Source organism: Ictidomys tridecemlineatus, chromosome 6 (assembly GCF_052094955.1).
Source record: "Ictidomys tridecemlineatus isolate mIctTri1 chromosome 6, mIctTri1.hap1, whole genome shotgun sequence".
Lineage (NCBI taxonomy): Eukaryota > Metazoa > Chordata > Mammalia > Rodentia > Sciuridae > Ictidomys > Ictidomys tridecemlineatus.
In genome coordinates, this window is record NC_135482.1 from 44,825,362 (window position 1) to 44,845,374 (window position 20,013).

General features: G+C 38.4%; 1 protein-coding gene across 2 annotated transcripts in view; it reads right to left on the reverse strand.

Annotated features, from left to right (window-relative positions):
• Positions 1-7,062: 7,062 nt before the first annotated feature.
• Positions 7,063-20,013, reverse strand: part of Kcnmb4 (potassium calcium-activated channel subfamily M regulatory beta subunit 4) — a 63,449-nt gene continuing 50,498 nt past the window's right edge. The window contains exon 3 of one of the 2 annotated variants that reach the window (XM_005328746.3): positions 7,063-10,377. In XM_005328746.3, coding sequence (XP_005328803.1) covers positions 10,209-10,377 — 169 coding nt within the window. In that variant the 3' untranslated portion in view covers positions 7,063-10,208. The remainder of the gene's footprint in view (positions 10,378-20,013) is intronic. The other variant, XM_078053142.1, reaches the window with a different exon arrangement.

Sequence of the window (20,013 nt, forward strand, 5' to 3'; positions counted from 1 at the left end):
TTGAAGTCGCCAATGATTTCTTTTGGAAGCCCCTTCATGCCAACAAACAATTCAAGACTTTGCTTGCTTTTGTTCTAAGATGCCTGTCATGTGAACAATTGTTCATAATTCTGCTGGACTCTAGCTTCTTATCTCTGTTCCACCATAACTTCAATCCTTAGATTTATCTAAGTGGCATGAGTTACACAAAAAAATAATTTAAAATTACAGCTAGGTTGGGGATGTAGCTCAGTAATAAAATACATGCTTTGTATGCACAAAGCCTTGGGTTTGATCCCCAGTACCACAAAAATAATAATAATAGGAATAATAATAATAAATAAATAATAAAATAAAATTACTGCTAAGCTACTTCCTGATTCATGATTCAGATATTGTGTGAAATAATTAGTGTTTATTGTTTTAAGTTGCTAAGTTTTGGGATAATTTAATGGCAAACAATGATCTTTCTGCTATTCCTTGCTTAAAGGGTTATATGTTATTTAAATACAAAATATTTGCTTATTTTCTCTAAAACTTTTAAAGACTAAGATTGCAGTATATACTTGCTATTTATTAATTTATGTCTTTCTAGGGTTATATTTGCCCCAGGTACTATGCTAAGTGCCTCACTGCCCAGGTATGATGAAGAACTTGGAATAATGTTTGACAAAGAGCTCAGATACACAAAGAAAACACTTAAAAAGAGTTAGTTGGGGGTTGTTATTTATTACTACTGTCTTTGTGGATAAAAAGATGAGATATTTCTTGTCTTATGTGATGAGGAGATAATGAGAATCAGTGTATTAAACAGCCATTTAGCTCATGCTGAATTCTTACAATAACACTAAATCCTTAAAACAGAAGAGATATGTACACATTTTTATGGAATCACAGAGGAGGAAGTAATCACCATTATTACAATCATCCTTGTATTCTTGGAAGCTAGAGGGAGGGAAGAGGTTGTGTTTGGAGGCAGGATAAAAATTCCCAAGACAAAGAAGAATATAGGAAACAACATGTGTAAAGGACAATGGATGTGGGGAAATTCATTCATTCATTCATTCTTTCCTAAATTTGGCATTATTCCATTGGTTAAAAAAAAAATAAAAACAAAAAGCCTACAGACATTCACGGATCTTGTAGCCTATTGAGAGAGACAAATAATTAATAATAATAATAATAAGAAGAAGAAGAAGAAGAAGAAGAAGAAGAATCTGGGATGATAGGTTAATTTACTTGTGTGGATGGTTAGGAAATGCTTCTAGGAAAAGTCAATATTTAAGCTCAGATTTATGAATGAGAAGAACAAGCTGTGCATATATGAGAAGACAAGTTCAAGCCATGGGGACCCCAGGCCCCAAGAAGAAGAGTACACATGAACGGGTGACACAAATGTTGAGATATTAAGAAAAGGTGGTTATATGATTTGACATATTTCACTAACTTTTCAGAAGAAAAAGTTATCTGAGGCAGGTAAGTGGTTATTTTCTATATATGTTGTCCCATTTTTTATTGTCAGTCATTGTCTATCAATAAGCTTGAGACAGAGATCTAAGAATGCAACAGAGATATTGCCATATTCATCCAGAGCTTAGAATATGAAAAAGCAAGAGTTATGGTTTAGATATGAAGTATCCCCCATGTGTGAGAAATGCAAAAAAGTTTAGGGGTGATATGATTATGTTATGAGAGCCTTAACCTAATCAGTGCATCAATGCCCTGATAGTTATTAACTGGGTGGTAACTGTAGGCAGATAGGGTGTAGCTGGAGGAAATGGATCAATGGAGTCATTCTGTTGGGATTTATATGTGAGGAGAGTTTCTCTCTCTCTCTCTCTCTCTCTCTCTCTCTCTCTCTCTCTCTCTCTCTCTCCCCTCCCCTTCCTGTTGCCATGTCCTGGGTGGCTTTCCTCTCCTCTCCTCTTATGCCATGATGCTCTGCCTTACCTTGGGCCCAAATTAATGGAGCCAACTTTCTATGGCCTGAGACCTCTGAAACTGTGAGTCCCCAAATAAGCTTTCCCTCCTCTAGAATTGTTCTTATCAGGTCTTTTGGTCACAGCAGTGAAAAAGCTGACTAAAACAGCAAGCAATAGTCAACCTGGGAATCACACCTGCGATGACAGATAAAACCAGGGCATGAATGAGACCCCTCAGAGAAAATCTTCAAAAAAAAGTACATCTAGTATTAATTGGGTAATACTCTACCTAGATATTACTCTGCACTCCACAATGAGTCAGTGGAGGTTTCTTTGACTGTATTCTGTAGCCCACAGTGAGAAGAACAGACAGCTATGTGCCTACAGGAGGACAATCTGAGGAACACATATGCATCTGCCAATCAAGAACTCCTTCCTCACTTTCTCCAGGTCTGTCTGTTCTAGAGACCCTCCCCACCTACTGCCATGATGATCAAATTTGATTTCAGGCCCTGGTTTTACGTAGAAGAGCAAATGTCTGTGCTATTGCTGGGGTGGGTGGGTCAGGTCTGAGATTATACCTTAGCACTGCTCCCATCCCAGCCCCAGGCTCAGAAATCATTGTCACATTTCTACCAGGAATCTTCCCTTTGTTACTTTGTAATGGGGAACAAATGGCCTCCTGCAGTTGGCTGCACCCACCCAGCCATCCTAAACTTGAAGCAGAGATGCAAGTTCAATAACTGCTGTCTGCTAAATGGGACAAATGTCCAAAGGCGACCCCTGCGCTGTTCTGTTAATTACAGACACTTGTAGGATTGGGCATGATGGCAGCAATTAGATTCATGATGCAGAGTGTTGTGTGCAGTGCAGTTGAAGGATTGGATGCCTTCAACTTGCTATGAACAAGATCTGGCATTTAGCCAGGCACATCTCCTGACATCAACATGTGTCTTTCTTCTCTTGGTTTTATCTCATTAACTCTGTATACATCTCCACTACCATGAATGCTAGAACTCTGGGAGGGAGTTTCACATCTGACCTTTAACATCACTGACTTTCACATGACTAAAAGCATTTCTCTCAAACTTCAAACAGCTCCAATTCCTTGAAAGACTCAGGGTGGTCTTGTTTGAATTTCTCATTGCTTCTAGATGTCATTTGGAAGTTCAGGCCTTAATTGGATCTTTTTTCCACTTGTCATATATGTGTAGAGCCCACATGGTGACATTCATCAGCCTCATTAGTTGTCGTTTGGGAAGCACAGAGGAAAAAAAGCCTTTGTAAAAGTTACCCTGAGTCAGAGACTTGCTAATGAGATACAGAAAATATTTTATACATTCCAAACTTCGGAATATAGAATTGTTGCCTCTTTTTAGAGAATGTATTAATCATGCAAAAAGTACCCCAGCCATTTTCAATTCAATTTGTACAAAGATGGACAAAGAGGAGCATGTTCTGTGGATTTCATCTCTGGGAAAAGAAAGAATCCCAGTAATTGCTTTGCATCAAAAAGAAGAAACATCTTTTAATAACGTTGGAAATTGCTAAGTCTGTGATGTGGAAAATTTCAAAACAGCAATGTATTAAGATGGAATAAAATTGAGATTTCAGAAGAATCTGGACTGTAGAGACTTTTTTTTTTTTTTGAGTTAGAGGTTTGGAAATAAAAACAAACCAGGGATAGAATTTCACAAAAGGAAACGCCCAGTATTGGTCTTATCTTGGACTGGTAGTGATTAAGTAAGAAATATCTGAATAATGAAAACAGATTGGAAAAAATTGGTTTTGAGACCATCTTTTGCTTTTTACTGAAATAATGCTATAGCAACACCTTCATGATGACCGTCAACATCATGATCACCACCATCACTATCATCATCACAGTATTTGTGGGTCTGGCACTGTATGCTTAGCATGTCTCCTTTATTGTTTCATTTAATCCTTCCCCAGTGATATGCTACCAGATCAGCCTCACTTTATACTTGAGAGAACTGTAGAAATTAACTAACTTGCCCAATATCATAAAGCCGGGAAGATGGAATGGCTGGATTCAAATTCAAGCTGTTTGACTTCAAATTCCCTCTTTGGTTTCTCTTTTATTTAGATAATTCCTCACATGAAGTCATATTCATCCTAATAAAATATCTCTGTTCTCTTTTATGAAACCCTATGTTTCTTTCTATTTCCTTCCTTTTCTTTCTTTCTTCCTTTTTCTTTCCTCTTTTCTTTTCTTTTTTTTTTTTTTTTTTTTTGTACCAGGGATTGAACCCAGAGGTGCTTTACCACTGAACCACATCCCCAGCCCTTTTATTTTTTATTTTGAGACAGGGTCTCTCTAAGTTGCTCAAGGCCTCACTTAGTTGCTGAGGCTGGCTTTGAACCCTGATCCTCCTGACTCAGCTTCCAGAGTCATTGGGATTATAAGCATGCACCACTGAACCTAGCAATTCTAAAAATTTCCTATAATTCTAAAAATTTCTACATTCTAGGAAATACAATATTTTCTTACAACTGCAATGCATTAAAAAAGATAGAAATTCTTATTTTGATTAAAGAAGCACACCGATTCTGCTATACACATTAAGAATTCCAAACTCTATTGGCTGTCTTTAAAATCACTTCTATGCAACATCCTGCCTAAAGCACCCTGTCCCCTTACCATTCTGAAATTTCTTATGGCTAGCAGAAGAACAAAATTTCTCTGTCTTCTCGCTCTCTTACTGGTTTTTAAGAAAATTGTGGTTAATTCAATTTTAATCATAACAGTGATTAAATTAAGCTTATTTAATTAAACTTTAATTTTAGGAACATGAAATAATGGAAAGAATTATCTCAATTTCAAAAAGCAATCATTCTTTTCAGGACCAATTCTCTTCTCACACTCAACAATTTATTTACTTCCATGTGTACAGGGTTCACTAGAGGAATGTAGTATGGGACTGACCATTTTCCTCCTCACTCATCCTTCTTCTCTTTGCTTAACTAGTAGAACCCATGTCCCAACCTTTAGAAGACACCACTGCTCTGCAAGAGGCCCATTTCTCACCAAAGGGATGTATACAGAACTGAAATATACAACTTCTGTCTCCCTTTCTTGAAATGTGTATGCCTGCCCTTTCTTTGTTTATGTCCCCCTTCTGAGCTGCCTGTCCTGATGAGGACATCCTAGGGAAGGGCAGGAAAACAAGGAGAAGGAAGATAAGTCCCTGGACATCTCCATGGATTATTTCTGGCTGGCGACAGGAGAGAAAACGCTATAGGTGAACTACTCTGGTCTCGGTATTTCTGTAACAGTGGCTTCACCTATTACCCTTACAGTTTTGAATTTGGTACGAAAATGTTTCAGACTAAATTTTGTACCCCTAACGTTCATAGCTTGAAGCCCCAATCCAAGTGAAGCTGTATTTGGAGATTTGGCCCTTCAATGGCCTTTAAAGAAGTAATTAAAAGGAGGTTGGGGCTGGGGCTGGGGCTGAGTGGTTGAGCGCTTACCTGGCACAAGTGAAGCACTGGGTTCAATCCTCAGCACCACATAAAAATAAAATAATGGTACTGTGTCCACCTACAATTAAAAAAATACACATTTTTTTTTTTAAAAAAAGAAGTAATTAAGGGGGCTGTGGTGTGCCTCAGTGGTAGAGCATGTGTGAGGCACTGGGTTGATTCTCAGCACCAACTAAAAAATAGATAGATAAATAAATAAATAAATAAATAAAATTTTAAAAATACCTTAACATTATTTTAAAAAAATTTTTAAAAATTAAAGTTAAATTAGGTCATAAGGGCAATTCCCTAATCCCACAGGACTGATGTTCTTACAGGAATGAAGATATACCAGTAGTGTCCCACAGGAGAACACAGTGAGAAGGCGGCCAGCTGCAAGCCAAGAGAGGCCTCAGGAGAAACTCCAACTGCTGATAGCTGATCTTGGACTTCTAGCCTCCAGAACTGTGAGAAAATAAATTCCTGTATTCAGATCACCCAGTCTTTTGCTATTTTGTTATGTGATTCTCCTGTTTAACATTGAGAAATGGAAAAGTGCTATCATAACAACAACAAAAATTGAAACTGTGTGGCTACGGAAGGGCACCAGGCAATGAGGAAAGAGACATTGCAGGATGGAAAACTAGAAACCCTTTGTGATGTTTTAACAAACTATTAGGTAAAAGTGTTACCAGTAACAGCTGGGAAGGCACACTCACTGTGAGAAAAGTGGTTAGAAAAAAACAGAGTGATGATTAGTACCTGCTGTTTTAGTAAGGTATTCATTTAGACTATTTTGTATAACAAAATACTCAAGATTGGGTAAGGTATAAAGAAGTTTTTTTTTTTTCTTTACCTCACAGTTTATTTAGCTCCAAAGCATGGCTCCTCAGCTCTAGTGAGGGTCTCATGGCTGATGACATCACAGTGGTGGGGGAACATGCAAAAGTGGCAAACACTCTTGTGGGAATTACTCCAGCCCCTGCATGAAGTCCTTCTGAGGACTGTGATCCCATGGGCTCTCCTGCTAAAGGTTCTACTAACTCAACAGTATCACACATTGGAGATCAAGCCTCCAGTGTATGAATCCCTGGTGGACAAACCATAGTAGTACTATGCGAAATAGTTGAATGAGAAAAAAAAATTAAAAATAAAAATAGTTTACAAGCAGGTAACACAGCTTTTTGCAGAAGCTGTGTCTCTGCCCCGAGGTTCAACATCTCTGGTACTCCAAACAGCAGAAAATGTGGTTATCATTCAGAGTTTTTCTTGAAAGTCTTCCGTCAACTATTACTGACCAGATAATGGGAGTCAACTTAGCAGGAAAAAAAAAAATGAGATGAAAAGTATTATGTTCCACCTAAACTCGTTGTCCAAGAGGCTTCAAGGTGGCTGCTATCCAATTGAGGTACAGAGGTATAGGCCAGGTACAGCAAGTGTTGGCTTGTTAATTATAATCAGAATAGCTCTGGCTATAGTTACTTTCACATGAAATAACTGAAAGTGAACAGATCAGAAAACCATTTCTGATGAAATTATATCAATGTTATAATCAGCCTTAAAATACCAGATGAAACCTCGTTGCCACCACTTCCCAAAATTCAGAGGCAGGGGTTATGAATTCAGTTCAGATGTTCAGAACCATTAATATCACACACACACACACACACACCAAAAGGGTATGAAACGTTTATTATTCATATACAGAGACTTTCCAGGGAGACACAGTAGACTCCCCAAGTGGGTCCAGAACTGGCTTGGCTTTTATTATTGTTCTTGGAGTCTGAGGCTGGGGTGAAGGTTCCTGCAAGCAGGCCAGGGTTTGGGTGATTTGAACTTCCTGCTGGGCCCAAAGGAGGCGTCACCCAGGCTTCCACGGGCTTGCCCAGATGCGAAGCACAGAGGGAAAGAGAAATGGTGAAGCTTAAAGCAGTTAGCAACATCAAAAAAGGAGTTGAAGTCTTTTGACAGACTGGTGAGCTATAATCCTGGCCTGTAAGGGCCTGTTGTTTAATTCCCTAAGGTAATCTAGGTCTATTAAGTCTGCACCAGCAGAAAGGGAGCTGCTAAAGCCGTAAGACCCCTCAAAAGTTTCAGATGTGACCATGGGAGTTGATTAGCAAAACATTTCTAGAGTTCAAATTAAGGGGCCACAGAGCCCAAAGGACAAGGGAGTTTCTTCCAGAGAGCAGATCTGCAGTTCAGCTAAGAAGGACTTGACCTTCTGGCAGGGCGAGGAATCTTTCCCATGCCTGCTCAGCAGATTTTCATCATGATGTGGGCCACTGAGTGCTGTCCATCTTTCTTGTCTTTTATTTTATATTCATTCTCTCCTTTTTTACCTTTTAGAAATACTCCCCCTGAAGTATATTAGGGTACATGTCTAGCTGGAAACATAACCTGGCCTTCCTTGAAGCTAGGGTGAGCTAGGTAATAAGTAAAGAAGAACATATTTGGGCACAAGTGATGCATGAAACTTCCTTAAAAAGAAATACCTTCTCCCAACTTCCTTTTTTTTTCCAAATTATAAAGTAGATGCATTTCTCTGAGACCTGTTGACCATGGAATGAACAACTCCCTTGGTAATGAGAGAAGAACAGGTAGGTGAATCCTGGATCCCTTGATTACCATGTGAAAGAGACTTGGCCTACTGACTCTCAACTCATAGACTACTTCTGGGTTGCATTTTGAGGAAGAAATAAACTTCTATCTTACATGAGCCATCCCATTTTGTGGCCTCTTTGTTATAGCAGCTTGGTCCATTTTCTGATATATACAAAAAGAGAATGAAAATATTAAGAAGTTAAGCTTCTTTGCCTTTTATAACCTTAAAGGTCCTTTCCTTGCTTCTTTGGGCTTTACCTTTGTTAAGTATAAATAAGGAGCCTCAAATTTAACTGGCTATAAGCAAGTTAGACTCTAAAACTACGTAAGACCTCCTGGATTCAGTGTTCTTCTCTTGCCCCCCAAAATCAACCCATACAATACAGTTGTACATGCTCTTTGAGCCTAAGTGGAAGCATTTAGTTAATATAAACCATGAGTATCAAACTGACAAATGAAAACTCAGATTGATATATATCAACTTTCCTTTTCTCAAGATGAACATATGTCCGTGCACTGTTAAATTTTATCTACTCTCTGTCATCAAGTAATCATGGACTCTTGGATAAAGATAATATGAAGAGAGTAGACTTCATCTCCCCACCCATGTAATGCAAAGATGATGATTTTCTCTGATTCCCAGTTTCATATTACTTGCTTCAGAATAGTCACTGTGTTGCTAAGACAACAGGGACACGGCAACAGAAAACTGGGATTGAAGTCAAGGCACTGTAGCTACTTCAAAGGATGTCATAAATAGTGTGTTCAAGGCCTTTTTCACAGTGAAACCTGTAACGCTTGAATTAGGGAAAAAAAAAAAGTGATCAGACTCATCCAACTTTCTTTCATAGAGAATTATAATGCTCTCAAAAATTTACATTGTAAAATAAACATTGGTTTATGGACCAAAAGTCAGGAAATCATCATTCCCAATAATTCAGATCTTTTTTTGAATCCTATGGGAATAATTGAAGGGAACTTGTCCTTACATTCCAATTTGCCTTTCTCCTAATAGAAACATATCTGTGGAATATGCAAAGGAAGCAGAAAGAACTATTGTCAGTGGTTCCTCCATTAAAAAATCTACATTTCATTTAAACAAAGGTTTGGTTCTACATGGTAAATGAATATAATTTTGATATTTACTGAGACCTGTGATTGGTATTTGGAATCTGAGTTTATGAACAGGTGCAAAGAAGTATGGTCTCTCTGATGACCTTTTGGTCAAGGCACAGAAAGCCCAGCAGCAGTGGTGGGAGCTGGGTTACATCTCCAGATTTGTCTAAGTAAATGAAACTGTGGCAATCTCCCTGTATTACCTCCAGAACATCAAATCAAGGACAAAGAAAAAGAAAAAATGCTCTGAACTGACTTTGCATTATTTTTTGACCTAAAATATAAAAACAGAAAACAGCCTTTAATTATAAGCTGAAGAGTGTCCTTTATATCATGTATATTAGAGTGCACAGAGATAAAATAAAAATTCATCAGAAATAACATGAATGGATGAATCAAGGAGCCCTGTGCTCTTAGAGTGTGGACAGGCCTTCTTCAGAATCGTCTCACTCTCTTAAGAAGTAAAAAATAATGGGTGAGGCCTAGGCAGGTGGTAGAGGACATAGAGACACAGAAATAACTGGAATTACCAGTGCATAATTCATTCTTCAAGGAGGAATCAAAAGATACTCTTTAATTGTGGAAACTGAAGGTTATACAGTATGATCAAGGCTTCTGCAGAAATCCTTGCTGTCAAGTAAAAGTTAAATCTAGCAGAGTCAAATGAAAAGCAGAAAACCTTGTTTGTTTTTTAAAACCCCTGGTGTTCTAAGCATAAAAAAAAGGAAATAGAAAAGAACACAGACCACTCTTATTTTAATATTCTTAAGTAGCATAAATCATAATGGTTTGTATACTACACTATACAAATAATATACTGTTACTTTCCAAAGAAAATCAACTTCTTATAGGGTTTTCTGAAACAGTTACTCCATATAGCTAAGAGCTTGACCCTTTAGCCATTGCTACGACACATGGAATATAAGCTATGAGGTTCCAAGTCTTCCAGTTGTGCCTGTTTCTGCTGCCACTGAGGGAGGAGGCTCTCGGAGACCTGTCTCAGCCCCTTCCATCTCCTGCTCCAGGAAACACGGGCTCTGCAGGTGGACATGTGCCCAGGCGTGCAGCTTCTGTGCTTTGCTTCCCATAAGGCTATCCCATTTAAGAGAACTTGCGCTTCTTCATGGCTTCTGCCTTGACTGCCAGGCTCTTGGCACAGATGGTTAGAACCACAATGAGAACGCCCACCACAAATGTCACTAGGGGCCAGAGGAAGCAGTGCAGGAGGACAATCTCATCATGCGTACGATGCAGGAGCACGTCATCTGGTCTGCAAGACAGGGGAGAAGAGGAAAGAAAAAGCAGTCAACTGCCTTGGCATTGAATTGAAAACTTGTACACCCTGGAGCCCAAGTGGATCTCCTTCCTACAGGAATAATCATCCTTAAGGTGAAGACTTTGCTCTGACTACAAATACGGTACTTTGTGCTTCAAACCTGGGAGCTCTTGAATCAAGTAATTGGTGCAAATTTGCACATCATTTATAATATAATTTACATGCTGCAGTCTGTCAAAAGTGCAGCAATCACTTCTGCTATTTTCCTCCATTATAAGTTGCCTAATGGATTCCACTTTCTCATTCATCCTCCACTGATCAAGGGGTTTGAATCAATCTAAAAATTACTGATGGTGAGCATTCCCTGACAAACCTCAACACTCAGATGGGACCCCAATGATCTTAATTCAGAAAAAAAAAAAATGTCAGTTAAAATCACTGTTTGAATCAGTTAGAATGACATAGGGTTTAGCCCTCAGGTCAACTTAGCTCCACTATGTGAACCAGGATTTCATTAATAAGCAGACAACAGTTGAGCTGATTGCATTTTTCCATGCTCCTGGGTGGGATGAGCCATAATTCTGAACTACTGATGCCCCTTCCAGCTTGTGATTCTGGGAATTAAACCCAGGGACTTGTGCACATTAGGCAAGTGCTCTACCATTGACCTACATCCCCAGCTCTGACCACTTTCTTGAAACATCTTTCAAAGTCTTAGTAATATATTTAGATTTCTGTCTTATCAATGTGGGGCTCTATTTTCAATTTCTGCATTGATCTCATTGATAGGAAGTGAAGAGAAGATATATGCCACAATCCATAGTCTCTCATTTTTGTTGAGATCCTGGGAATTCAGACTTCATATATGATATTTATATTTTATAAGATATTTCTATTTCATCCACAGGAAGATTTGTTCTGTTATACTAGAGTCATTATGCTTCCACCAGAAAAAGAAGAAAATAATGTAGAATAATTAGTGCAATTGCCTTCAAGAACATCAAAGGCTTCAGACCACAAGGGCAGTGCATTTAACAGAGAAGTGCATTCCTAAGGAGTACTCATTAGTCATAGCTCTCATAATTCAGAACCTATTTTCCTACCAGATTGATAAAGGCCATCAGGTATTTCTCTTTTACCTATAGTGAAGCTGTCATGTGGCTATAACAGAAACAGTTGTACAAACTGGCTTTGACATTACCTAATTATTGAACCTTTTTCCCTTTTGGGTACATAATTTCAAATTCTGCATATAACATGAGACATTTTATTTCAATTAAAATTTACATTGTATGCAACAATTAGATAAAAATGATTGCAACTTATAGAAATTACTCCAACTTCTGAACTCCTGTAGCAACATATTGTCTTCAAGAATTTTAATTTATGTGTACATGTCAATGCACATGTCCTTTTTTCCCAGTAAGATCAGAAGGACTGTGATTTTGCTGTTGCCTGTTATTCTACACAGCTGTTACTAAACAACTGCTTGCTACTGATGATGAACCGCCCATGTTGCATTCTTATTTTCTTATTTTTTAAAATTTTTAAAAATATTTTTATTTTTTAGTTGTAGTTGGATACAATACCTTTATTTTATTTATTTATTTTTATGTCGTGCTGAGGATTGAACCCAGGGTCTTGCACATGCTAGACGAGTGCTCCACTGCTGAGCCACAACCCCAGCCCTGCATTCTTATTTTCTAGGCAAATTTAAAGAAACTTTTTGCTGGGTTCTGATACAGTAGAGGTCAGGGTCCAAAAACAGGGCACAGGATAATCAGAGCCACCTTTCAGAGTCTTTGAAATCTGCACCTCTAACACTGCCATGATTCTTTCCACAGGTACAGGTACCCACAGCTGTCAGGTAACTCTACCTTAGTAGTGTGCAAGGAAAGATCAAAGCTCCTTCTCCAGAGCATCTTTCTTTCTAGGAAGAATTATTCTACTCCTCCGGAATCTACTGGTACAAAGATGAGACCTAGATTCTTCATCCAAAAGAGTAAGATGTGAGTGCATTTAATACCACTAAACTGTACATTTAAAAACTGTAACAGCATTAAAAGAAGAAGAAAAAGTAAAAAGAAAAAAGGGAGAGGAGGGATGGAGGGCTTTGATTTTTAACACTATTTTAGTGAATGTATGTATCGTTATTATAAGTAAATGTGTTTTTACAGCTAATTTTCTATTAAATTGTGTCAGTGTGGATCTTTTTGGCATTCTTTCTACAGTCATTATTACTGATGTTGAAGCCTTTACCACAATATTGTACACTAAGCCAGAAAAACAGGCCAGATGAGAGCAGTTGGAATCATATTCTTTGAAACACAGTCTGAAGATCATGTACTGGAAAAGAAAGTGAGTAAAAAGGGAGAGGAGGAGACAAAACAAAAACTGGAAAATCCTAGACCCAGATATTTGTTTTATTTAGAAACTTCTTGGAATTCTACCTCCTTCAAGAACCCTTTGGGCAATGCTTTTTAAAACATCTCAAATGTTTTAACCATGTTTTTTCACTTTGAGTGAACCAGATTGAATTTGCAATTGCTTCAAAAGCTTTCTGTTGAGATGGGCATATTAAATATAAATGTACACATTTTTAAAAAATAATTCATGTCTCTTTCTATTTCATGCCTCAGGATCCTCCAATTTTTTCAGGCGGGCAGCTTTCGGACTGTGTAGCTGGAAATTATTTGTAAAGAGATTTGGGCTTTGAATTCAGTTTCCACAGTTATATGATAAGAATGAAGAGGAACTTTCAAGGATGTAGACCCAAGGCAAAAAAGGATGGCTATTCTGTGTATAAGGACTTCAAAAATGCAACCAAGAGTGTGCAGGAACTCTAATGGAGAACACTTTTAAACCCTGGGTAGAGGGAGGCTCGGATATAAGAAAAGAAGAATAAATGCTGTAGGTAACGTTAGAAAAACATTCCAAAGGGCTGGCACTATCCTATGTCCATCTTTCAAATTATAATGTGATGATAATACCACTAAGCATTTTTGTTTGTTTTTCTTATAATTGGCATTTATTGATGCTTACTACCTGCCAAGTACTGTAGCAGGATGTTTCATTTTATTTGATGCTTAAAATGACCCTGTGCTTGAAAAATTTTTTTAATTTTTGCTTTACAAGTGAAGAAACTGAGGCAAAGGAAGATCACTTTGCCCAAGATTATATAATTTAACATAATGACAATGATTTGAAACTCTGCGTAATTTTTAAACCTGTACTATTAGCCTTTAAGCCAGCTTTTCTCAAATTAGATTCATCTATGGAATTTGTTTCCTAAGTTTCAACACTTGATTTACAATATTAGAACCTGAGGTTGTAGGGTCCAGAAATCTATACTTTGGAGAAATTTTGGGGTGATTCTATATGTACTTGAGTTTAAGAAGCACTGTATAATGTTTTAATAGCTAAAAAATGTAATGTGAACCATGAAGCTACTTAGTTGGCTATTTCCCAAGCTGCCTAATTGACACTCCTGCCCAGGTAATTTTCATGGCCTCTACATACTTTTAGGTAGAATATGCACTACATAAAGGAACCACAGGATAAGAAAGAGGCGAGCTGAAGGGCTGAGGACATAGCTTAGTTGGCAGAGTTTTTGTCTAGCATATGCAAGGCCCTGGGTTCAAGAGATGAAAGGGAGGGGCAGGTTCAAGACAGAGGTTAGGGGGCAAACCATGATGCTAAATTTGCCCAGAAGAAATTGTTTGTTCTAAGTGATAGAAAGATATCCCATAAACTAGCAGTAGTCAATTGAGATAAAAAGACAAAAATCTGGTATATGTCACCCTGAATATAGAAAACCTATTCCTTTAAACTTTCTCACCAAATGGTAGTCCTTCCATTCCATGATGCTTGTTCCTTTGGCTAACAGTGAAAGTGATCCCTCTTCTTCCCCTGCCCTCACCCTCCAGCACATGGGACAGGAAATTTCTTAACTTATCCAGTTCATACAAAAATCTGACCTGCACTACACTTTACTAGTTTTGCACAATAGAAACTGTACCGAGAGACAAGATGACCCACTTCAAAGTGCTTTCTCCATGAGAGCGGACAGGAAATAGAAATCTTTCTAGATTTGTTATCACAAGTACTTCTCGCTTCTCTGAGCAGAGAATTTTTCTTTTCATGTAGGCTGCTAGAAAGTTAAGATTTTGGCCCATCTAGCAAGATGACATGGCATTCTTATGCCAGCCACATGCCTATTGCTTTGCCTTTTTTTTTCCTTACACATTTCTAATTTCTCATGATAAATCTCTCCTCTCTCTCTCTCTCTCTCTCTCTCTCTGTTTTATTTGTTTGGTGCTGGGTATTGAATCCAGGGCCTTGCACACGTTAAGCATGTGCTTTGTCACTGAGCTGCACTCCAGCCCCAATCCTCTCAATATTTAGGAACTCACTAAACCCTTATTGTATGTATGTATGTATGTACATACGTACTGGGGATTGAATCCAGGGTGATTAATGATTGAGCCACATCCCCAGCCCATTTCATTTTGAGACAGAGTCTTGCCAAGTTGCTTAGGGACTCACTAAGTAACTGAGACTGGCTTTGAGCTTTTGATTCTCCTGCCTCAGCCTCCCTAGCTGTTTGGATTACAGGCATGCACCACCACACCCAGCCTAAATCCTTCTTAAAACAGGCATTTATGTAAGTATCTACATTTATGTAGCTAAATTTACATATCAGGTATGTTATAAACCATGGGAATTTTTTAGTTGTCGTTTTTCTCATGTTTCTACAAAAAAAAATAATGTACTACATCATTATAGGAATTTGCACTTATGCCTTTTGACTTTAAAGTCATGAAAATGCTTCATCATTATTTCAATCAAAATGATTCTCAGGCATAACTTCAGTTCCGTATGCCAGGCCTCTGGCATGGTAGTACAGCCAAAGGACACGAAAAATGTGATGATTTCATTTTCTAAGCCTTTGAACGGGTGCTATCTAGGCCTGCTTTAAATCTTATTATTTATAACATGACCTACTTTCCAAAAGAATCTGAAATAGATAACAGTAAAACCAAAAGTTTTTGTTTTTGTTTTGAGGTAGGGTTTCACTGTGTTGCCCAAGCTGGCCTTGACTTTGCAGTCCTCCTGCCTCAGTTGCTGTAGTAGCTGGGATTGCAGATAAAATGACATTCGGATGCCAACCACACTCCTATTGCCTTGCCTATTTTTTTTATTCTCACACACTTCTAATTTATCTTGCTAAATCCTCATTTATTTATTTATTTAGTTAGTTAGTCAGTCCTGGGATTGAACCTAGGGCCTTACACATGCTAAGCATGTGCTTTCCTACTGAGCTGCACCCTCAGCCTCAATCCTCTCAATCTTTAGGGGACTCACTAAACCCTTCTTAAAGCAGGCATATGTATATGCATGTGCTACTGTAGCACGCAAATCAAAGGATTTGAATATGATAAAATTCTTAATCTGACAGTAGAGAGCAAGTACAATGTAATTAGGATGAGCAAAATAGTAAAAACCCAGGCTAAGAACAGATACTGCATTAAGTATAAGTGAAACTTATTTCTGAACCTTCTGGAACTCAAGATGGGGTGGTGCATGATGAGTTACCCAACTGTCATTATACAAGAAAAGGAAACATGACACTTTGTCAGAACAAACTTTTTGCTTGGGCTTAACTTTTTGAGGGCATTTTTAGGTAAAGTAACTGGTATATTACATTTAAAAGACCTTGAATAGCAGTTTTACAAAGCTGTCTAAGGATGAGATCATTTGAGTTTTTATAATATGGATTCCAAGGCCCTAGATCAGACTCAAGTTTCAAACAGTTTTTCAGGCAATGCTAACAGATATGCTAATTCATATCTGGGAACAACTGACTTAAATAGTGCTGTTAAGTGCTTTTACATCAAATGCATCAGCCTAGTATTTTTGGGTGGGTGGGTGGGTGCGAGCCACATCCACAGCCCTTTTTTGTATTTTATTTCAAGACAGGGTCTCACTGAGTTGCTTAGGGCCTTGCTGTTGCTGAGGCTGACTTTGAACTCGCGATCCGCCTACTTTAACCTCTTGAGCTGCTGAGATTATAGACATGCGCTACTGCACCTTGTTCAGTCTAGTTTTTAATGATTGTTGGAGAGAAAACTGTTCCAAGCTGAAACCAATCAGGATCCTAGAGTAGAGGCATTCTGTGTCCTCTGTCAGATGAGATTCCTGACACTGAGGTGACAAAATGAAATTTATAATGAAAACCAAAGACCCTGATGTGTGTTCTTTCCCAGATAACTATTTGCTTGGAGCTGGGTTTTACACCGCTTTAGAAAGTTTTCCAGAAAAGTCTCAAGTACACAAATATTTAAATGAAATGCACCTGTGCAAAGAAGTGACCATGACTTAGATTTTCAGCAAGATATTACTGATAATTGATATTCAATCTAGAAAACCTTGATGGGTGTTAATCAGCTTTTTGCCACTATTAACAAATTGTCTGAGACAATTAACTTATAAAAAGAAAAGGTGCTTTCTGGATAGTTTTAGTGGTTTTAGTTCACAGTCAGTTGTCCCCCTTACTTTGGGCCTGGGCAAGGCAGCACATAATGGCGGAAGCATGTGACAGAGAAAAACTGCTCACCTCATGACCAGGAAGCAAAAGAGAAGAGGTAGCGATCCCACCATTCCCTTCAAGGGCACTCCCCCAGTGGTCTGTGGATCTCCCATTAGGCCCTACCTCTCAAATGAACCTCCCGGTAGTGCCAACCTTGGGACCAAGCCTTTAACACATAGGCCTTTGAAGGACATTCAAACCCAAACTATAGCAGTGTATTGCAATCTGTGTTGTTTCTCAGCAAGATTACATGCTATGGGCTTTCTAGAAGGAGCCTGAATTAAAACACACCTCCTGAAAATACCTGATGTGTTCTATTGATTGTTGACTTCTTAAATATTTCAAAGGCGGGGGGCACTAGGGAAGAATAGTGTTACCTTAGATTAGGTAGAAGGAAGTGATGGGAGAGAAGGGGAGGGGATATGGGGATAGGAAAGATAGTAGAATGAAACAGACATTATTATTGTATGTATATGTGCGACGACATGACCAATGTAATTCTGCAACATATATACTCAGAAAAATGAGAAATTATATCCCATCTATGTATATCAAAGTGCATAAATGCATTCCACTGTCATGTATGATTAATTGTAAAAAAATTTATTTCAAAAATTTTTTTCTAATAATAAAGATTGGCTGATAAATATATTGGGGCTAGGAGCATAGTTGAGTGGTAAAGTGCATGCCTGGCACGCACAAAGAATTGGGTCTGATCTCCTGCACCCCCCACAACTCCCCAAAGGTGAGTTTGGTTTTGGCATAATTTATTAAGAGTAATTAGTCACTATGTCTAGCTGCTGTTGGAAACAATCCTAAGACCTTTCTAAGAGAAGAAAATGTATGCTTTCTCCTGTGTGACTACAGGAAGGCAGTTGAACAACTAATCTAAAAGCAGTGCGAGGGGCTGGGGATGTGGCTCAAGCGGTAGCGCGCTTGTCTGGCATGCATGCGGCCCGGGTTCGATCCTCAGCACCACATACCAACAAAGATGTTGTGTCCGCTGAGAACTAAAAAATAAATATTAAAAAAAAATTCTCTCTCTCTCTCTCTCTCTCTCTCTCTCTCTCACTCTCTCTCTCTTTAAAATAAATAAATAAAAGCAGTGCGAATACAGAGACCAGAACTCAAGATCCTTTACAATACTCTTTATGTTGAGGATCCACTTGGAACCCCAGTTGTCATAAATACTTTAACTGAAGATACCTGAGATTTAACAGATGCTAAGAGATGCCTTCTAGGAGTTTCCTTTATCCAACTAATGGAAGCAACTTCTGGCATATAAGGCAGTCATGCAGAGTTTCATGGCCCCAAAGAAATGAAAATTCATTTTGGTATACCAAATGTCTTCATATCCCCTGAGCTTCCTGTGTCCCTAACAGTTAGCATTCCAGTCCTGTACAGGGAGCAAAATTCATCAACAGAATAGTTTTCACAAGCCAATGATCACTTTCAACTCTAAGGTGTGCATCTCAGAGATAAGCAAGAAAAAAATAAAATAATCCAATAACCCTAGACTCTTAGTTATAACCTAAATTTACTCTATCACCATCATTTAACAACATTGCATTATTAGGTGTTGGGCTTGGTAAGTGATCCCTACTGATTAAGATGACTGTCCCCTACAGATGCAGCACACACAAGTAACTGTCTCAACCATGTCTTGGGAAACTGTCACAGCTGAGTAAAACTCTTCTTTTAAGGTTTTATTCACACTGTGTGGTAATTATTTTTGTACATCTGTCCACTTTCCCAACCTGATTCTTAAAACCCTGAGATCAGAGACCTATTAAGGGTAATCCCTGCATTACATTCACATTCCACACTGTCTACCAGCTGCTCTGGAAGAATGACCTGTGTCACTTAGAGGCACCTCCTGCTGCGGGGCAGGACTCTCAGCTCCCGGATTCCATCAGAGGCACACCATTTTGTAAACTAGATCACAGTTTCGTTCCAGAAATTCCTGTGGGTTTTTCTTAAGAAGAGTATTCCTGTTCTTCACAGTAATTCGGCCTGTGGTTTCTCTGAGTTACCAAGTAAGTTATTTATTTCACAGAAAACTGTAAGTGTTTTCTGGCCAAAATGCTTAAAGTTAAATTTTAAGCAGAAATAAACTGGAGAAAAGAAGATATCTACATTCTCCTATTTGAGACATAGGTTTTTCTTTTTTAAAAAAAATTGTTCTAATTAGTTATACATGACAGCAGAATGCATTTCAACTCAGAGACATAGATTTTTCTTATAATAGTTCTCACCTCAGGTACCTACTTTGTAGTGCCAGCTTTAAAGTCAAAATCCAATACCATTTCAAACCACTGTGGAAACATGGATTATGTAATAATTTGGGGAAAATACTGGTCATTTGAAGGAAAAAAACCCACTGGCTCCCTATCTTCTTCCTCGCCCCCTGCCCTCCACCATACATATGCACAAAAAGTCTGGATGGTTCAGAACCTTAGTTGCATAAAACAAACCATGAATGTTTTAGAAGATTTGTATTTAAAAAATAAATAAATAAAAAACTTGGAGTTTCCTCATTTTTAAGAAAATAAAGCCCTTATTAAGAAGATTGAATGAGGGTATTTATGTGGAAAGGGTTTTTTCTACAAAACCCTTTGCAGCATAGATGACCTCAAATCTAGTCCACATTGAAGTTTCACGACCTTGGAAAACTGATTTTTCAACCCACAGAACATAACAGCTCAGAAACAGAATCTTTTGCAATCTGTGGCATTTGCAAAGCTCAGAGTTGAAGAAGAGTTGGCAGATGTTCATTGTAAAAGTCAATGACAGCACTACCTGCAGATGACTACCTGTATTTACTTCCTATTGCTACTGGAACAAATTCAGCAGCTTAAACCAACACAAGCTTACTCTCCTACAGTTCTGGAGGTCAGAAGTCTGAAATCTGTTTCACTGGGCTAAAAAGATGTTGGCAGGGCTTCATTCCCTCTGGAGGCTCTCTGTGAGAATGTTTCATTGCTTGTTCCAGCTTCTAGAGGGTGGCGGAATTCCTGGCATCACTCCACCCTCCAGCTTTT